Source organism: Armigeres subalbatus, chromosome 1 (assembly GCF_024139115.2).
Source record: "Armigeres subalbatus isolate Guangzhou_Male chromosome 1, GZ_Asu_2, whole genome shotgun sequence".
Taxonomy (NCBI): Eukaryota; Metazoa; Arthropoda; class Insecta; order Diptera; family Culicidae; genus Armigeres; species Armigeres subalbatus.
Genome location: NC_085139.1, coordinates 60,679,273 through 60,700,795, shown reverse-complemented (window position 1 = coordinate 60,700,795; position 21,523 = coordinate 60,679,273). Strand labels below are relative to the sequence as shown.

Below are 21,523 nucleotides of genomic sequence, written 5' to 3'. Positions count from 1 at the left end.
TTAATTTCAGTTTAATTATCCAATTGAGACAGACCCTTAGTATCCGATGCATGCAATTATGGCCTTGATGGCGTCATTGCCCATGTTGTAGACGGTGATGAGAAACCAATAAGCTTTGTTTCTTTCTTACTCTACGATGCCCAGAAAAAATACCCTATCTTACATCTGGAGGCCCTAGCGGTAGTTAGCACTGTTAAGAAATTCCATAAATTTCTATATGGAGTGAAGTTCACTATTTTTGCAGATCATAAACCGCTTATAGAGATATTTGGGAAAGAAGGAAAGCAACAAATTTCAATCACACGTGTATAACGATATGTGATGGAGTTAGCCATCTATGATTTCGACATAATTTATCGTCCTTTATCGGGAATGCAGACTTTTGTTCACGATTTCCACTATCTACAGAAGTTCCGAAGCTTGTAGATATTTTTTCTCACTATCAGGATCTTGTGGAAGTAGAAAAATGTGTTTTGTTCCAAGATCGAGTGATCGTACCTGAATCCATGAAACAAAAAGTGTTAAAACTCCTGCACATGAACCATTCAGGCATCAACAAAATCAAACAGTTCGCACGCAGAACGGTCTATTGGTTTGGTTTGAATAAAGATGTTGAGGATTTTGTAAAAAACTGCAAAATTTGTAACGAAATAAATATTGTTACCAAAAAACCGCCTTATTCTCAATGGATTGCAACCAATAAACCACAGACAAACAGACATAACACATTGAACATTCACTCATCAAATTCATCGTCGTTCAAACACTAACAACATCTGTTGAGTTCAGTTATTTGGGCAAATCACGAACCAGATGGCGGTAGTGAACAAACGTCAAACTCGAGTAAATCCGATGAGCGCGCCACAAGTGATCGATTGGCCAACTAACGATTATTTAAATTGACCAGTAAATCAGTGAACGATGGAAATTTGACGAGTGTTATGTCTGTTTGTCTGTGAATAAACCGTTCAGCAGAGTACATGCTCAGGGTTGTTACGGAGATCCTGAAATATTTTCCGCGCCAAATCCGCGCCGACTAAAATCAAATCCGCGCCATTTCCGCGCGACATGAAATCCATTCCGCACCAAACTCACGTGATCCAAAGCTGAATCCTAGCAAAATACACGTTAAATATCAATTTTTGTACAACAATTTATTGGCCTCTTCAAGTTCATTTTTTATAATATCGTTATACGCTAATAGGAGTCTACGAATAGGACTAATAGGACTTATAAAACCGCAGTAAGTATTACAACCCTTCTAAATGGCCTTATTCACTACTAGAAGTACTGAATCTAAGGGAACAAGAACTAAAAAGTCAAAACTATTTGAACAAGCACCGCTTTTTCGGATTTGCTTTTGTTCCGTTTGTCAGGTTTTTTTTGTTAATAGAACTTTATACAATTCGGCACAAGATACGCCTTCTTCTTCTTCTCATTGAAATTACATCCCCACACTGGGACAGAGCCGCCTCGCAGCTTAGTGTTCATTTTGCACTTCCACAGTTATTACCAGGTTACCATTTTTGCATTTGTATATCATGAGGCTAACACGATGATACTTTCATGCCCAGGGAAGTCGAAACAATTTCCAATCCGAAAATTGCCTAGACCGGCACCGGGAATCGAACCCAGCCACCCTCAGCATGGTCTTGATTTGTAGCCGCGCGTCTTACCACACGTCTAAGAAGGGCCCCTACACCCAAAACAATTCTGTGTGACATTCTATGTATTAAGCATTTTGTATCAAATCTCGCATTCAAACCGATCAGAGAATGTAATACTTGTTAATACAGCTCATTGCATCAAGTCGGTTTATTTGGTTTCGATCAATACATCCAAACGAATCTCGTTGGCTCCTCCTAGAACAAGTATATGAATCGTGTACACCCGGTTCTTTTTTTACACGGGTGGGTTTTAGTTGATTCCGACCTTTAGCGTTGATGAAACTATGAGTTAACCCCATGAAAAATTCACAAAAAATCAAAGAAAATTCAGGTGGTATTTAAAAAGCTGTGAAAAATCAGGTTGACCGGGAAATTAAAGAACACCAACCGTGTAAAAAAAATATTGGGCAGCAATATAACTTTAACCCACGCTTGATAACGAAAAGAACACAAATATGAATGTTGCTTATTCCACTCGTATCACTCATTGCTATCCCTGTTATCCTTCCACTTGTCACATCCGCATAGCATGAAACGTGGATTATGATTGCCTTTGGTCGCGTCGTTCTTCATCTGGTAAATAGTCCAGATGGTTACCGCGTCAGTATAGATGTGCTAAGGGTGGAGGGTCCGGGTTCAATTCCCGTCTTTGATTGTTGCTGAGATTGTCGAAGAATACAGCATTTCACTCCTCGATGGGGGAGTGTAAAATTATGGGCTTATTCTACTAGTGGAGTGACGTGAGATTGCTCGAATGACGTGAGAAGAGTCGTATAGCCCCATTTGAATAACATGGTCACCTCACGTGAGAATTGCTAATATCGACTCACCTCACGTCACTCGACTCCTAGAATAAGCCCATTAGATTCAATGTAGACACTAACACAACCAGTTCTTATTTTCTCGTGATCGGAGACCTAAAGCAAGGGCCTGCCGTTTACTTAATACAATCTGTGCATATGTCGCAAATTAAGGCAAACTGTACACGAAACTAATGCGAGATTGCAATAAAATGTTGCAATCTCTGGTTGGGTGTATGATACAACATATGTTGATTTACAAATTAATGTTAAGGCCAGATTTGATCATAATTGATTAAAGATAAACTTGACAAATATTAAAAAATCTGCCCAAACCGCAATTTCTTTTGAAGTAATTAATTATGCAACTTTGTTGTAGTTATTGATCACAAGAAAAAACTGCATAGATGTTAAGGAATTAGACAATGAAGCTCTGTTTCTTAAACAAAACTTCTGTGAAACAAATATTCGAATTCGTATCAAGAAATACCTAAATAATATAAAATCTAACGAAGTTGCTTAAGCTCCGTTGATTTTTAAGACAGAATCAAGCGTAAATTCCATCGGAAATTCCAGAGGAATATTTCCAGAAATTTCAGGAGATTTTTTTTTTGAAATTCGGCACAATAATTTGCGTAAACTTCAACAGAAATTAGTCCGTTACTTTTCCTTTAATTCATGTAACAAGCTTTTGTAAAAGTTCAGGCCGAAATTTTTTTGACCATTCTTACTGGAATCCCAAGTAACATTTTTAGTTTTATAACGCTCTTGAAGACCATTATTTACTCTACAAGAGTGCCATAAAACTATTATAAAACCAAAATGTTACTGGGGATTTCATCCAAAAACTCCGAGAGCTCCTGTAGAAATTTATCATTCGTGCGCAGATGCATCCCAGAAATTTAAGTGGGTCATCCTACGGAAATTCTCGCGGAAATTTTCATGGAAATGTTTGCAGAAATCTAACTGGTCTTGCAAAAGTCGCTCCAAAATTGTCTGTGGAAATTCTTCCGAGAAAATCTGTGGAAATTCCTCTGAGTATTCTTACCAAAATTCCCCTGGGAAATTATTCTGTAATTCATTTGGGAATTTTGTCGTGAGTTCAAGTAAATTCTTCAAAAATAACCTGCGGAAAATCTTCAGAGCTTACTTGCAGTAATCCCTTCATGAATTCCTATGGAAATCGCTTTAGAAATTCTTGCAGAAATTGATTGGTGACATCCTGCGGAAAAACTCCCGGTGCATTTGTGGACACCTATTACAGAAATTTCTGTGATCATCGCTATAACTCTTTTGTAAATTCAAAACGGTATTCTCTTGAAAAAAAAAAATCCTGGCGCAAAACTTTTGAAGATAATGATATAGTATATCATGCTGAGTGATTTATCGTGAAAAAAAAATAACTGACAAATATCTTGAAATTACAAAGAAATTGACAAGAAGAAAATGGGTGTTTGTGTCCTTCAATAGACATGGTTTGTGTGCGTCGCGTTTTAGAATGGATTAAAAATGATAACAAGTGGCGTATCTAATAACATTTGTTTAAAGAATGCTTGAGAGTGTATAATGCAATAAATAAGGACTTGGACATATCCGAAAAATAATGTTAATAACCTTGAAACGTAAATTTGTTCTCAACAAGTTTGCTAATGAAAATAAAGCCCACCTAGATAGATATAAAACTGATTTTCAAAATAACTTCCTTAGATTTAACATTTTTATTTATTGAATTTCCACCTAAAACTAAATCCGCGCCAAATCCGCGCGAAACCCTAAAATCGTTATGTAAATCCGCGAAAACCGCGAAAATCACGAAATCCGCGTAGCCGTAACAACCCTGGATTGCCGGATACTTTAGTCACCGATAATGGACCTCCTTTTAATTCAGACGCTCTCGTCAGGTTTTTTTGAGAATCAAGGAATTGAAGTACTTAAAAGTCCACCTTACCACCCGGAAAGCAACAGCCAGGCAGAACGGATGGTACGGGTGGTGAAGGATACGCTCAAAAAGTTGCTACTTGACACAGAAATCAGAAAAATGGACACAGACGGACAACTGACATACTTCCTTTTTAATTACCGTAATATTTGTTTGGATGCAAACCAATTTCCCTCTGAAAGACTTTTAAGTTATAAGCCAAAAACCCTATTGGATTTGATAAATCTTAAAAATAGCCCTAAACCTAAACAAAGAACGTCATATAAACAGGACGATTTAGTAGATAATACTGTACACAATGATGACTACAGTAAATTAAAAAACGGTGATCTGATTTATTACAAAAAATTTAGCAGCACAGACATCAGACGTTGGTTACCTGCAAAGTTTTTAAAACACAACTCCGATACTACATTTCAGATTTCTCTGGGCGGCAGAATCATTTTGGCGCATAAACGCCAGTTGAAACTGCCACAGTTGCAACGCTCTCGCCGAAAGAAGATTTACCTTACCAGCGGAGGAAGCGCCTCAGGCAAAGAAAGAAGTGGCTGTTCGAAAAGAAAAAGGGTGGATGTGGATTCCGACGAAGACGATTTCTACGGTTTCCCGCGGATTCTTTTCTCTTTCTAGACCAACGAAGTGAGAATGATGACCAAGAGTGGTTTCGAAAAGAAGATCATGCAAGAAGATTAAGAAAAGGAGAAAAGAAGGTTTTGTTTATTATTAAGATGTTTTCATGAATTATTATTGTAAAAAAAATATCTGTTTCAAATCGAAATGTCGAATGTTCATATGAAAAGAATTTCAATTGAAATATTACCTATCGTTTTATCAAGGGTAAAGGACTGTAGTGTCCAATCGAAGGTTAACCAAATATGTTAAAAGAGATACGTTGAGAGGTAGAGATCGGAGAGAGGTGTGAGCATGAGAAAGATTAGGCAAACTCAGATTTAACTGTAGTCGAGAAGAAAACGAATAAATCGGTTCTGTTTAGACCATCAATTTAAAAGGTTTACTTTTCTTGTGCTAACCAAATCCGAAACCAAGAACTTTTCAATCTCGTTTTAAATACTGGAAACTGACTGACTAAGGAAGGGTCAAAATCTCACTGTAGGTAGATTATTCTGACAATGAAATGAGTTTCTACTTCAATCAATGAATTAAATTAGTCATAGAAAACTTGAATCTCATTTTTCTCGGTTCAGCGTTGGCTTTTCGACCCTAATCATATGTTGCTCGAAACTTCTACACTATAGTTCGATCCCCTAACTAATTATTATAGAGTTTCAATTTAACGTATTGTTTTGAAGAAATATCGTTTTTTAAAAGGATGTGGCATCTCACCCGGCTTTACCCTACACGGAAGAAAAAAAGTACCCAAAATTGAGTACTTTTAAACTTACTTTTGAGTTATTTTTTCTCTTCGCTTTCATCCACTCTTTCTTTTGTTGTCAAAAACAAAAGAGCCAAACAATCCAACGACGCCAGTTCAATACGGGAAGCCAATGTTGAGTTTTATTACCTGAGGTCGAAATTGAGTGAATTAAACTTAAATTTGGGTCAATAAATTTTCCGTTGGGTACTTTTTTAACATGGGAGCAGGCTTGTAAAATGTCATCTGCATGTCATTTAGCTAATTTGTCCATAACTTTCTTTAGAAGCCAAATTCATTCCATAATTTTAAATGTACTTATAACGCTAGAGTAGGGCTATATTTTTGTCCAAGGGTACACTCAGAAATATAAGTAATCCAAGGAAGGTTTGAAATTAAACTAATTTGTCATTTTTGAAAATTATACATCCTTCGGTATAAAATATATACTATCTAACTTTTAAATTTAAACTAAGTGGGAATAATGTGGAAATATATGTTTCTTTGCATTCTTTTGTAGATTTTGACATTAGCCTCTCGAATATCTTCGCACGGGTCGGAAATTATGTATTTGTATCGTGTCATTAAATTGCTTACTATACCAACAAAAATGTGAGAGAACTTGGCATTTTGTAAAATATTTGCATATTAATTTATTTGTCCTTACAGATTTGATAACATGCAAGAAATATCCTATTGTTTGATGTAAAATGTGGAAGTTGCATGCAGAAGTGGACAAACATCATTGCACGCCTTTTCGGAGGAAGTTCCACGACCATCGACACGGAACGATATAGTCGTGTCGTTCATTTGCTTCCAAAGTGTCCCAGCCCACGAACAAATCGACCGTTCGGACAACAAACGTACAGTCTACGTGCGTATTGCATTACATAAATACGGAATAAGAAGACGACCATAAGTACAATTTCGTTGGCAGATTCCAAAACAAAAACGGTCGGCGATATGTATGTCCGTGCAACCCCGGTGTAACACCGATCAACACCTGAATATTAGGATGACTAATCTAATCTCTATCAGTTACAGACAGGATGATGATGTCTCGAAGGCGATCACTATATTACGGAATCGACGAAGGCTGCGTCGATGATGCCTGCCAAATAACTACGGTTAAGATGAGCGGTTGACTATGACTCGAACGGGCAACAAATAGGACGCAATGAAGTCAAACATTGTGCATAATACGGTGATGAACGTAAGTATTGCATCGAATTATTGTCCATAATTGAAAACAGACGTCTCCTAATGTAAAGTTTTTGAAATTATTTTTAGCTGAACCACAGAGTTTCCTTTAACTTAACTCAGGGCTGCGTTGTAGTGATGTATTCTACGGGAAAGACGACGCCTCGGAATGGTCAAATTTTCACCGCGGCGCTGTTCCATCTTTTCAACCTGATGCTGCTCATCCCATGCGATCGCTGTGACTAGGACAATGAACTACATCCCGCTCTGGAATTCCATAATTTATGCTTAGTTCTGTCCCATGACAAACTCTTAGGTTTTGTTTATGACGCTGCTGATACCGGCATGGATCCTAAAATGGCTCTCGGGACACTTCTCATGGCCACCACGGGAACCATCAAGACATCAAGAAGCTCTGTATGTGTGTCCATAAGAGAACGGAAAAGGAGAATGGTGCCTATGAGGTGTAGTGTTTGATAATGATGTGATAGCAGGACGATGCGTATCATGAAAAAACGGACTATTGTTTTATTACCAAGAAGAATGAAAAAAGATAAATATAAATATTTGTTTAGATTTTCTTATAAAACACAAGTCAAATAAGAAATGAAAACTAACATAACCTTAAAAATCTGGACCATTATTTATGCCGCAAAATAATCTTAAAAGCAATACAGTCTACTTATACTAATCCTCGATTTTTTCAAAGTTATACTATGCCAGTATTATCGAAGCAAATACGAGTTTGGGGTCAACCAGGCGAATAGCCATTTAGTATGACTTTTAACCTATTTAGCATAAATTTATTTCTGAGTGTACATTGCTCTAAATATAACATCTGAGGCTAGAGGGTGAAAACTCTCCAAAATGTCACGTGTCATTTGACATAATGTCATTTGAATGACATTTTGCCTCCCGCGCCCCAGATAACATATTTACAGCAATGTCTTGTTAGACAAAGTTGTACTCACATTTAAGCGCTATAAGTTCGTCATACATCATGAATCGATAGCTACCTTCTGGGAAAATTATTCAAACGAATGCAAATGACATTTTACAACACTGCATGGGAGTAAAGGCAAACTACTTCGACCCTACTTACTCAATTTTGGCTTCCCGTACGGATGTTCGAGGTTGGGTGAATTAAACTCACTATTGGGTAGTTTATTTCTCCCGTGTATATGACAGGCTGGATATAGATAACAAATAACAAATAGGTAGCAAAAAGTATATACATACGTGACTGATCAGATGGATGGATTTTGAAACAGTTTGGGAACCACTACTTCCATTTAAACATCCTTTTCGCTCGATTTGAAAAGAAAATCCACCTTTTACCATTCCATTCCGTGAAACGATACGTTTCTAGAACTGTTTCTTGAAATTTGTAATAAACGTTATAAAACCAGCACATTGGATTCCATTTCCCGATTCTTTATTCTCCTGGTCGCGGATGATTTCGGTTGGAAATCAATCAAAACAAAGTTCAACAATAATAAATCAACACATGATGCACGCTTTTCGTAGCTGTAGGTCACTGTAGGATTTAACAAAAGCTTTAAGTTCCTTATCGTACAAGCAGCCACCTATTGACAAAGAAGAATAAACTTTTCGAAATAACGATTGTGTCTCGGCTATACATACCATGGTTGCACTCTGACTTGCTTCTACTCAGCGACTGAGTAAAATTGGACTGCCGTTCATTTTCCGATTTCGAATCATTGATTTAATTTAAGATTTTCAGCACTAGGGTGGAGGTTTCAAAGTATACAATGGGAATCCAAAGCCTAAAAGTTTCAAAAGCTTGTGTGTCTCTAAACAGAGTTAGATTTATTACGTAAAGCAAAAATGTCCATTATTTCAACCTTTCCGCTTCTGCCCCTTATATCAAAATTCTGTATATTTCTCTGTTCACATTTTGAGCACCCCGAGGCTCGAAAGTTCGACTTTTTCGAACACCGGTTTGAACCGTCAAATTATGCATGTAAACAATAATAAATTGAAGTGTTTTGTGGAATTTCGGGTATTTTTCCAAATTTTTAATATTTATATGTACTGTTAATTAGATCTTTCTGTAAAGCTTGTTACAAAATGTGGGAACTAAACGATTCTTCAAATAATTCCAGGTAAAATGAATGAATTCAACCACAAAACCGTGTTCGTGCTGGACCACACGCCATACTTTGGAATCTCGTGCGAATCGCCAATCGATTGCGATTTCATCAAAAGCAAAATTCCGATTCCACCCATCAGCAAAAGCCTGTGGACATGTGCCGTGGAGGCATCGGTTGAGTATTGTCGCATTGCGTGGGACCTGTTCCCGTCCGGAAAGCTGATCCGGTTCGTGGTGAGCGATACGGCCGCCCATATTGTGAACACCTGGAACGCAAGCACCCAGAGTTTGACGCACGTTATGAACGCCATGTCGATGGTGGGGGTTCCCCCGAGGCAGACCCAGGCGAACGATTTCTCGGTCATTCATGGGCTGAGGGCTGCCATTGAAGCGCTAGCGGAACCAACCGATTTTCAGAAGGAACTACTGGCCGAGAAGGAGCACACCGTTTATAATTTGGGACGGGTGATTTGCATTACCTCAGCTAGGGATGACGCCAGCATGAAGAGCTTAGAGGACATTTTCCGCACTGTTTTAGTGCAGCAGAATTCAATTTCCGGTATGTATTTTGGATTGTTCTTTATGTAAACGCATTGTAATTTTTTTCATCCTTCTAGATATAACGCGATTCTCAAGCTTGTGTCTTTTGTGTTGGTCTTTGTCGTAATTTTGTCCTCTCCCTTTTTATTTCAGCTAATCACAAGGAATATTTAAACATCGATCGATGTCACTTGGTCATAATAAATCTCTACCCAGCCAACATGGAATCGATGGTCAATAATCGAGGATTGATCGATATTTCTCCGATCCTGAAATCGGAAATACATTCCAACAAGGCAAACCGGATCTCCAACAAACTGACGCACTTGATTTTGCCACACTTCGACCTGGCAAGTACAACGGTGACGGGCATTCCGATGAAGGAGGAGCAGAATGCCAGCTCGAGTGCCAACTACGATGTGGAGATATTCCACGGAAGTAAGGCTCACTCGGTGTTTCTGGGCACGGAACTAGTACTGCCGCACAGTATTAAGGACGGATCAGACTATGAAACAGTAACGCTGAAGTGGTGCACGCCGAGGAGCTGTGGATCGTCGGAGATGCAGCCCTGTTTGGCCCAGTGTCGTGTTACACCCGTAAGTAGTTAATCGAATTGAGTAATAATAAGACTTTTTGAGAGTTATCACGTTTTTTAGGTGGATGTAACATCACGACCGAGCTCCTGCTTGATAAACTTTCTCCTCAATGGACGTTCCGTTCTGCTAGAAATGCCGAAAAAATCCGGTGGAAAAATAACCAGCCATCTGCTGTCTGCTCACGGAGGTGAAATCTTCATACATTCGCTCAATACGTCGAGAAGTTGTCTGGAGGAACCACCTTCAATTTCCGAAGGCGGGGGAGGACGCGTCACTGACTACCGGATCAACGATTTCGGTCAGATGATGCAATTGCATCGCATCGTACCGCTGAAACCCCTCGCGGATCGAATGATGGATGAAAATTTGCTGAAGATGCGAACAAAACTGGCGAAGAACTCGCGCTACTGGCCACTGACCCTTGGGACAACAATTCTCTACAATGTTCGACAGTTCGTCGAACCGATATTGATGCTGACTCACAAGCCAGATCTAACCGAAGAAGATGTCATGCAGTGCCAGAAGACGATATTTCAACTGGCCAGTCTGGAAGGTCGCCAAGAGTCACTTGCCCTACCCAACATGGGTCACCGTCTGAAGGGTGCCAAACGGGAGGAACAGTACCGCTTACTGTGGGCAGAGCTTGAACTAAACGTCAGTTCCAGTGGAACGTCTCCCGGTCACAAAGCAGTGTTGAAGTGTATTCGCGATTGCCGTAGTCGAGCTCCGATCGAAATTCAAGACAAAGACGAAGCGGCAGCCGAAGCCCATCGGGCTTCGGTTATTCGAGCGACAACTGATTCCCCTATGTCTCCACCGCATACGATGGCATTGGTGGACAGTTCAGTGGTCGCACTACTAGCCGGTTCTAGTCGGGGAAGTAAAAAACTGCTCGGCAGTGGGACTAAGTCGCTGTTTGATATTCTTTCCACAGCGGAACGAGCCCAAAGTCAGAAGCGGATAGATTTCAGCGGAAGGCTTTGCACACCGAACGGACAGGTGGCTAAGTTGTATCCAAATTTGGGCATGAAAGAAGAATCAATTGTACAGGGAAGGCAACCCGATGTAAAATGAAACAAGCGCGGTGTTATATCAACTTAAAATACATGGAGAACACATATTTTAAAAATCTGTTTAATTCTTTGACCGAACACCTTTTTTCGATTGGTAGACATGCTGCGTCCGTGTCACATAATATAGAAATAGGCTAAAAGTTGAGAAAAACACAAAAACAGCTGAACAAAATATTCAACAGGTGTTTGTATTTCCATTCATTAAAGATTTCGCCAACGCGCAAGTCCATTTTGTCATGGCAACCTATCCTGCGTTACTTAGCAACGTGTAAAAACCCAAACAAATAAAATTTTCTAACGTTTTATTGAACAATACACAAATTCTAAGTGCTCGTAATTAAGTTTGATAAAATCCCGTTCAAAAAATGACCGAAGATCTCAAACTGATCGTAATCGAGGTGAACAAGCTGCTCGAAACGGATTACAATCTAATCACGTTCGATTCACTGTCGCCCGAGTCGCTACTGCAAGTGCTGATCGATGTGTTTCGTGCGTTCGAAGCCATAGACAAGCTGGATGTGCGGGAGAATGACCCGGAAGAGACTAACATCCAGGTGATGGATGCGCTGCGGAAGATCCAGTACCGCCCGCCGGGTGACGTGGACGATCCGGGAGCGTTCCGGCGTGGTTTGGTGCGCGGCGAGAAGCGGCTGATTCATCCGATCCTGCGATGGACGTTCGAGAACCGCGAGAGAGTGAAGAAGTCATCTTATTTGGCAAAGTATGTGGTTTGTTGTGGGTTTGTGGGTTCAGGTTTTTTTTCGTAATTTACCTCTTCCAGCCTTCCCGGTTTGTCATTGGTCATTATATTTATTTATCTAGTATGTTAAGTTTTTTTCCTGTTTTTTTTGACGTAAACTACGTCTAAGGGGAAGACTCTGATACAGGGTGACAAATGAAAATTTCCAAATTCGAGACCGTCACGAAATAATCATGTAAGATTTTGAACTTTAATAGCGCTTTTATCTTGGAATGGATTTTTGAGATTTATATATCAATCGACTCGGAAATTCTCTACCAATTTGTCAATTATATTGAAACTTCGGGTTATGAGCGTTAAAATAGGGTATCGGATCATGTTGGCAGCACCCTCTTTTCTTGTCCGCAAGAGTCTCGTTTCGGCCGTCGTCGTGCGGTTGGCTTTTGGACTCTGCTTTTTGTGCGGTGTTTCGCACAAAACGTAGAACAATGGAGCCGGACCAGTGACCGCGGCAAAACAAATGTAACAAAAATGCGTAATGTAGTGCATGGTGTATGAAAAGTGATGCAGATAGGGGCATGTTTGTGCAGACATGAGACGATCAATTGTTATCAATGCCAATGCCCTTGCTAGTAATGCAATCATCGCAATGTAATTCAATAAACATGTTTATATTAAAAAACGACTTTGGAAAAATGTTGAGCATTTTTTTTTGCAAACTGAAAACTAATAAGGCCGTTACACATATTTATTAAAAATTATGGTCTCAGCAAAGTAAAGAGGGAGAGGGTAATCTTTTTCTTTTTCTACTGAATCGAGCGGCGTGAAAATTTGAATGCAGAGGTTTTCGGGGCCGGGGAAGGTTCTTAAGATGGTTCGAGACCCGTCTCCTCTTTGAAACCTGGCTCCTATACAAATGAAACACAAATTTCATCATAACTCGAGATCAAGCAAATGGATCCAAATCTGGAGTGTGGAGGTTTTGGAAGGGAATATATGTTTCTGTGATGGTTTGCAACACCTCCCCCTTCTGGAAAGAGGGGCTCCCATACAAATGAACCAAAAATTTCTGCATAACTCGAGAACTAATCAGAGAATAAATCAATTTTAGGCGAAACAAAGTTCGTCGGGTCTGCTAATAAAAAATAAATAATCAAATGAAAAAAAAATAAAAAAACCCAGATTAATCCACCTAGCGGTGATGGCGCCTTTCTCGCGCAAAAAGGTAATAAATGTAGCCTTTACGCTTACACCTGGATGATGTACAAGAAAGGCAAAACAGTTACACCGTCTAATGTTATGATAGAAAATTTACACTAGTAGACGATAGATGGCGCTGCCAAAAGTTTCTCGAACTTCCTATGCTCGAATTTTGACTTTCGAACAATTTCATAGTACTATGAAACTGAACGAAGAGCATACTTACGCCTAAATGCGTGCAACACGAGCATCTTTATAGTACGATGAAACTCTTAATGGGAGCAAGCCACGGATAAACTTTAAAAAGATTCATAGATGCAAGGCATTTTTCATAACACATTGTTGTTCTATGTGACAATGTCTCATCACTATTTTAATATTATCTATTTTTTGCAATTTGCAATTATTATGAAATTCAATAGCGATCAACAGCGTTTTAGTCTCTGTCTGATGCAACTTGTTGCAAGAAAATCGGTTAAGAGTTTCTATGTGAAAATTTGGCTAATGTTTTTTATGGCATTTTGTGCACACACACACGCACACACATACACACACATACACACACACGCACACGCGGACAGACAGACATTTGTTCAGCTCATCGAGCTGAGTCGAATGGTATATAACACTATGGGTCTCCGGGACTTCTATCAGAAGTTCGAATTTGGAGTGAAATGATAGCCTTTCGGTACAACTTAGTTGTACGAGAAAGGCAAAAATATAACTCCTCGGATTTGTTAAAGAATTCTTCGAAAGTTCTCAAAATTTACCGGAATTTTTTTTGTTGCCCCTCAAAGTGTTATTTTTGAGCAAAACAATCCGAAGGGGGGGGACATATTTTTAAAAAAATATTTATATCGGCCTAATAATATTTTGTCCAATTAAATGCGCGCCTGAATCAGAAGGATTTAACTTTGATTCAGGAAGTGTGAATGCACTTAAGATATTTTTATAATACGTGGATGCAATCATGCGGTACTTATTGTACACGACAAAAGCTTCGGAACGCATACGTTCTTGAAACGGGCTATATGAGTTACAATAGAGCTATCACCTTCTTGCTCCCTGATTCAAAAGTCTTGCAATAATATTAATAAAATGGTTGCACGAATATTTTATCCATAGTGACACTCAGTGTTGGTAGAATCATACTCAAATCTGAATCATCGAGGTTTCATTCACGAGCTAACTCGCCGAGTTAGGGGGGAGCATCGCGCTTCAGTTTCTCGGCCAGAATCACATCGCTTCGCTCAAAAGATATTTTAGTTACTAGATAAAGATTGTCGCTGTCGTCGCTGTCCGGAACATCTTTTGCTGGCGAGGATAGGGGAGCTAAATGTCAAAGATGGAAAATCCATACGATTTGACAGGTATGTACCACACATGTTTCGGACAGCAGAACAAAGGGAACAGTAGCGACAATCTTTATCTAGTAACTAAAATATCTTTTCTTCGCTCACTCACCGAAAAATGATTTCGTTCTAAAAAGCGTCAAAACGCAATCGAGGCGTATGTTTTGTTTAAGGTACACTGGGTGAAGTGGAAAAGGAAAAACTGATAGTTCATGTTCAAATTATTGTAAAAGCAGTTTAAATGATCTAAATTTATTCAATCATTATGGGCTCTCAAAAGCAGTCCATTTTGTACCAACTGTGCGATAATTCATACCATTTTAGTCGCTTGAAATTTATAAAAATAGATTTGAAATTGAGGAGTTATTTTTCCACTTACCCTAGTGAAATGAGGTAAGTGGAAAACCCAAGTTATCTTGACCTTTAATTGTGATGAGTAGTGATTTATAATTGAAATCAAGACGGTAATTGCTTTGAATATCTTTTGTTAAATGATTTCATTGGATTAAAGGAATAGGTTCCCAAGGAATTCTTGTAATAGCTAGGGGAGGGCTGGTTTTGCCTTCTCGAACACTTAAGCCCCAAACGCAATACAACGGAACGGCGACGGAAACGGCAAATTTGACAGAAAATATATGGGCTAACTGTCAAATTTTCTGTTTCCGTCGCCGTTCCGTTGTATTGCGTTTGGGGCTTTAGTGTACGTAAAATCTGTATTTCGCCCCAAAGATGAACTTTTTTGAAGAAGAATGAGAGTCCAGTGTTTATAAACTTATCGACTCAGTTTAACGGAATTGAGATAATGTATGTGTGTGCGTGTTTGCATGTATGTGTGTGCGTGAAACACGTACAAAATTATCACCTATTTTCATGCACTTGTCCCCAACCGATTTGTTCGCAACAAATTCCATTCAACGGGAAAGCTTGTTATGAATATAAATAAATATGTATTATGGATCATATTCACCTATCAGAGCTATTTTTTATCTTTCTCATACATGTTTTTCATATGTAAAACATGTGATAAGGCATAAATACCGATAGGTGGATTAATCAGGCATTTTCTTTTGTATATTTGTCCAAACACCACTGAAATCACAATGATAACAAAGAAGGAACATATTAAGGTCACTCCTGACGGAATCCAAGTTCCAAAGTACTAGCGTTTTCGGGGGCACACCACTCGATTCAGAGGCGGCGCACAACTGTCATTTTTGTTGATTCAGCTTTGCTGCGTCGCAGCATACGTGAAATAATAAAAATGACAGTTGTGCGTTGCTTCCGTATCAAGTGGTGTGCCCCCGAAAACGCGAGCATTTTTAAACTTGGATTCTGTCAGGAGTGACCTTAAGTTCTACAGCTATCGAAATAAACCCTGGAGGGAAGGAAAAAATTGCGTGATTAAAACATTATCCACTTCCCCCGCGGTATTTGATACCAGGGGTAAGTGTAAAATCTTTAAATTATTTGCTCTCATGGTACAAACCCCTACAAATTGAATGTGATTAGTTTAACTGTATTATAACAATCACCTGTGGTTTAAAATAACCGAAAAAAGGAACAATTTATGCCCGGAGACGAGCCAGCCTAGGGCTGAAAGTCTCCTTAATAAAGACAAAAAAAAAACAATTTATGCAAGTAAGAATTGATTTTATGGATGCAAAAATTAACTTCTCGCGAAACCTAAAATGACAGCTCCAGCGTAAACTGTGTTAGTGTATGTATAACACATATTTTAACACAGTATTAGTTTGAACATTAAAGTATGTTTTTGCACAATGTTATGGTGTGGTAAAACTGTAAAGTCTGTACAATTGAAATTTTTTTGACCCAAATGTAGGCAATTCGGAGGAATAAATTTGGGTTTTTATAGTAAATTTTTTAAACACTTGTCGTATCCAACATTTTTCATATCTTAGGATAAGCTAGTTTTGGTCGAAAACAGTGACATAAGTAATCAAATGCATGATGGTACTACAATCCTCAATGAACAAAACGTAGTTTACGTTGGGCGGTTGTGTCATGTAGAAATACTAGAATAAGAGATCGGCGAAGACGCCATCTTGTTTCCAATCGAACCGTCAAAAGCGGTTCCATTTAGACTTGTTTACTTTTTGCATCCATAAGAAGCAAGCAAAAAGTTCAAGTGCTGCCAATATCATTGTCACGATTTCATGCATTTTCATACGTTGCCATTTCGACAGTTTTTCACTCCGCCGGTCTCTGGTTATAGGGTTGCTAGTGTCATGTACATAACCCTTCTGATTTTTGCAATGGTTATCTCGGCCGCCCAGGGCCGGATTTAGACGGAAGGGGGCCCCGGGACCGACAGTTTTGGGGGCCCTTATTATGTATAAAGAAGGTTGATGTTTTGGCTCTGAGCTCCAATCATTCCAGATTAATATTGTGTCTTGCAAAAAAATGAAAGTTTGTAATCATTTTCACGGTTCTCATAGATAAGTATTTTTCTACGTAATACAAATAGCACGTGCTTACCAAGCTTACACCCTCTACCCCATGGTGACCAAATTATCAAAAATTATAAAATTAGCTTTTCCGCCTTTCTCGTAAACTAAGTATTCGGGAAGGCTATGAGATCACTCCAAAAACGAACTTTTAATAGAAGGCTCGGAGTCCCATAGAATTAGTCTTTGCCCATAGTGTTACATACTATAGCAGAGTAAGCGATATCAGGACACGTTGCCATTGCGATATATTGTAGACATCCACCACCACCATTCTTTATAACCTCAGCCTCTTCCGCGCTCTGTGGTGACTGTGGTTTAAACGATCGCTTGGTTCAAATGGAGTAGCGGCAGGATGGCAGCATTTCATGTTAAACCTTTCCAAGACGTCATTGATATAACTTTCTTGATCAAGGGATAGACAGCTACGATCATGGTTTCGTCTGATTCTAAGGCCAAGACAAAACTTTGCACAGCAAAAATTCTTGAAGCGTGAACAAAGGAATTTCTTCAACCGTTTGTTCCGTTTCGAATTGTTTGTGAAAATTAGAAAGTCATCTACACAGTTGGTTACGAACAACATTGTTTTTCCATCGTGTATGTAGTACATGCAAGGACCCACCTTTGATTGTTCAAGCCCAAACTCGCGAAGCGCCTAATTCAATTGTTGGTTCCACCTAGCGGAGATATGTGGGAGAAAAGATTCGGTTGTGGGCACCCTTTTGTCTTTGGTCCATAACTTTGGCCCTAGTTGATCTTATGCCAACATTTGTAGTCCAATGGAAAGCGTCAAAATTTCATCAATGACATGAACGCTCAGGTAGGAAGGGAGGAAATGTATAGACCGGTCATCGGACCGTATAGTCTGCATACCGTATCGAACGACAATGGCCAACGATGCATAAACTTTGCAGCCTCCCGCGGAATATCCCCCGCAAGAATATCCACAAGGTCACAAGGAAATCACCTATTCAAGAAACGAAAAACCAAATCGACCACGTCATAATCGACGGTAAATTCTTCCCCGACATCACGAACGTACGCACTTACCGCAGTGCGAACATTGAACCCGATCACTACCTCGTTGCAGTATGTCTGCGCTCAAAACTCTCGACGGTGATCAACACGCGTCGGAGTCGTCCGCCGCGGGTAAACATTGGGCGGCTACTAGACGGTAGACTAGCCCAAGACTACGCGCAGCAGCTGGAAGTGGCACTCCCAACGGAAGAGCAGCTAGGCGCAGCATCTCTTGAAGATGGCTGGAGAGATATTCGATCCGCCATTGGAAGCACCGCAATCGCTGCACTAGGCACGGTGGCTCCGGACCAGAGAAACGACTGGTATGACGGCGAATGTGAGCAGTTAGTTGAGGAGAAGAATGCAGCATAGGCGAGATTGCTGCATCACCGCACGAGGCCGAACGAGGCACGATATAAACGGGCGCGGAACAGACAAAACTCGATTTTCCGGAGGAAAAAGCGCCAGCAGGAAGATCGAGACCGTGAAGAGACGGAGGAACTGTACCGCGCTAATAACGCAGGAAAGTGCTATGAGAAGTTGAACCGTTCACGTAAGGGCCACGTGCTACAGCCCGATATGTGTAAGGACATAAACGGGAACCTTCTTACAAACGAGCGTGAGGTGATCCAAAGGTGGCGGCAGCACTACGAAGAGCACCTGAATGGCGATATGGCAGACAACGGTGGCGGTATAGTAATGAACCTAGGAGCACGCGCGCAGGACATGCGACTTCTGGCACCGAATCTCCAGGGAATCCAGGAGGAGATCGGCCGGCTGAAAAACAACAAAGCCCCTGGAGTTGACCAACTACCAGGAGAGCTGTTCAAACACGGTGGTGAGGCACTGGCTAGAGCGCTGCACTAGGTAATTACCAAGGTTTGGGAGGATGAGGTGCTGCCGCAGAAGTGGATGGAAGGTATAGTGTGCCTCATCTACAAAAAGGGCGATGAACTGGATTATAGCAAATACCGCGCAATCACATTGCTGAACGCCGCCTACAAGGTACTCTCCCAAATTTTGTGCCGCCAACTAACACCAATTGCTAGAGAGTTCGTGGGGCAGTACCAGGCGGGATTTATGGGTGAACGCTCTACCAAAGACCAGGTGTTCGCCATACGTCAGGTATTGCAGAAATGCCGCGAATACAACGTGCCCACACATCATCTATTTATCAACTTCAAAGCCGCATATGATACAATCAATCGGGACCAGCTGTGGCAGCTAATGCACGAAACGGATTTCCGGATAAACTGATACGGTTGATCAAGGCGACGATGGATCGGGTGATGTGCGTAGTTCGAGTTTCAGGGGCATTCTCGAGTCCCTTCGAAACGCGTTAAGGGTTACGGCAAGGTGATGGTCTTTCGTGTCTGCTATTTAACATCGCTTTGGAGGGAGTAGTACGAAGGGCATTTGCATTCGTTTGTATAATTTTCCCAGAACTTTTTTCAGAAGTTAGCTATTGATTCTTGATGTATGACGAACTTATAGCGCTTAAATGTGCCTACAACTTTGTCTAACAATACATTGCTGTAAATATGTAATCTGGGGCGTGGGAGGCAAAATGTCATTCAAATGACATTATGTCAAATGACACGTGACATTTTGGAGAGTTTTCACTCTCCAGCCTTAGAAGTTATATTTAGAGCAATGTACCCTTGAACAAAAATATAGCCCTACTCAAGCTTTATGAGTACATCTAAAATTATGATGTGAATTTTACTTCTGAAGAAAGTTATTAACAAATTAGTCAAATGACATGCAGATGACATTTTACAAGCCTGGCAGGGCTTGACACGAGTCGTACGATTCTCACGAAGTCCGTCCAGTTATTTGGTTTTGCCGACGACATTGATATCATGACACGTAACTTTGAGAGGATGGAGGAACCCTACATCAGACTGAAAAGCGAAGCTAAACGGATTGGACTAGTCATCAACACGTCGAAGACGAAGTACACGATAGGAAGAGGCTCAAGAGAGGTCAATGTAAGCCGCCCACCACGAGTTTCCATCGGTGGTGACGAAATCGAGGTGGTTGAAGAATTCGTGTACTTGGGCTCACTGGTGACCGCCGATAACGATACCAGCAGAGAAATTTAGAGACGCATCATGGCAGGAAATCGTACGTACTTTGGACTCCGCAAAACGCTCCGATCGAATAAAGTTTGCCGCCGTACCAAACTGACTATCTACAAAACGCGTATTGGACCGGTAGTAGCATCTGAACGATGCTCGTGGAGGACCAACGCGCACTGGGAGTTTTCTAAAGGAAAGTGCTGCGTACCATCTATAGTGGGGTGCAGATGGCGGACGGTACGTGGAGGAGCCGAATTAACCACGAGTTGCATCAGCTGTTGGGAGAACCATCCATCGTTCACACCGCGAAAGTCGGAAAACCACGGTGGGCCGGGCACATAGCCAGAATGTCAGACAGTAATCCGGCGAAAATGGTTCTCGACAACGATCCGACGGGAACAAGAAGGCGAGGTGCACAGCGGGCAAGGTGGATCGATCAGGTGAAGAACGATTTGCGGACCCTCTGCAGACTACGAGGTCGGCGAAGTGCAGTCATGTACCGAGCTGAATGGAGAAGACTTTTATGTATTGCACAGGCCACTCCGGCCTTAGTCTGGTAATAAATTAAAAAAAAAAACAGCTGCAACTACAACGCTACCGAGACTTATCTCCCCGATGACACCCAGAAGAGAACGGGCTACGAAGAAATATACGGAATGTCACCAAAAACTGCTCAGGAATCAGCAATAATAGAGCTGACTTTAAGTTATATCCCCATGGGTAAGGAAACTGACGTAATAAGACTGGTATGCACCTCACAAAGGCCAAGAAGGAAAAACAGAAAGCTTTCGAACTTCATTTCGAGGAAAACGTCTGAACAAAATGGTAAACACTTTTCGCTTCATCAAAGCGCACCGGAGGAAAACCAAAGTTCATTCATATTCGATAATGGCAGCTGCTTAAGGTGAAAGACCAGGCAGATGGAACCCACACGGAACTGATCCCCGAAACGGACAATCGCTCCCCCGGCGCGGAACCAACAAGAGCGGAGATCACAGCGATTCTTGTAGAAATTACCAGGTCTCGATGGAATAAAGAGCGAGCTGCTGAAATGAAACACGGTTCGGAAAATATGATGGACATCCTGGTAGAAATAGTAAAATCGACCTTCCGAACGAACATCGTGGTCACAGAATGGATGAACACACTACAGGTCCCAATACCAAAAATACAGAACGCTCGCTCGGTCAACGATTATCAATGCATCACGTGGTGTTCGATTGCCTACAAAATCTATGGCAAAACCCTGCTGAATAGACTCGAAGAACAATTTCTTCCACTACCGCAATACAAGATGGCATTCCAGAAAAAACGAAGTGCGTGCGACCAAATATTTGTACTTCGTAGGATCTTGGACGAAATATGTCAAAAAACAAACCGACAATCCTGGTTTCTCTGGACCTTCGAC

General features: G+C 40.6%; 2 protein-coding genes and 1 long non-coding RNA gene across 4 annotated transcripts in view; all 3 read left to right on the top strand.

Annotated features, from left to right (window-relative positions):
* The first annotated feature begins 6,268 nt into the window (after positions 1-6,268).
* Positions 6,269-7,590, top strand: LOC134205514 (uncharacterized). Its single transcript, XR_009978152.1, has 3 exons — positions 6,269-6,390; positions 6,448-6,991; positions 7,069-7,590. It is a non-coding gene; the product is annotated as an uncharacterized LOC134205514 (long non-coding RNA).
* Positions 7,591-8,885: 1,295 nt separating this feature from the next.
* LOC134226172 (protein asunder) lies at positions 8,886-11,471 on the top strand. 2 transcript variants are annotated; one of them, XM_062706771.1, is made up of 4 exons: positions 8,886-9,001; positions 9,105-9,650; positions 9,785-10,227; positions 10,288-11,470. In XM_062706771.1, exons 2-4 carry the CDS (start codon positions 9,110-9,112, stop codon positions 11,299-11,301), a joined length of 1,998 nt encoding a protein of 665 aa, XP_062562755.1. In that variant the 5' UTR covers positions 8,886-9,001; positions 9,105-9,109; the 3' UTR covers positions 11,302-11,470. The 2 variants fall into 2 exon arrangements, with proteins under 2 accessions (XP_062562755.1, XP_062562764.1); XM_062706780.1 differs by having other exon boundaries at positions 8,949-9,030; positions 10,288-11,471.
* A 95-nt stretch (positions 11,472-11,566) lies between these two features.
* The window catches only part of LOC134226162 (intraflagellar transport protein 81 homolog), a 64,003-nt gene continuing 54,046 nt past the window's right edge, over positions 11,567-21,523 (top strand). The window contains exon 1 of the mRNA XM_062706760.1: positions 11,567-12,021. Coding sequence (XP_062562744.1) covers positions 11,666-12,021 — 356 coding nt within the window. The 5' untranslated portion in view covers positions 11,567-11,665. The remainder of the gene's footprint in view (positions 12,022-21,523) is intronic.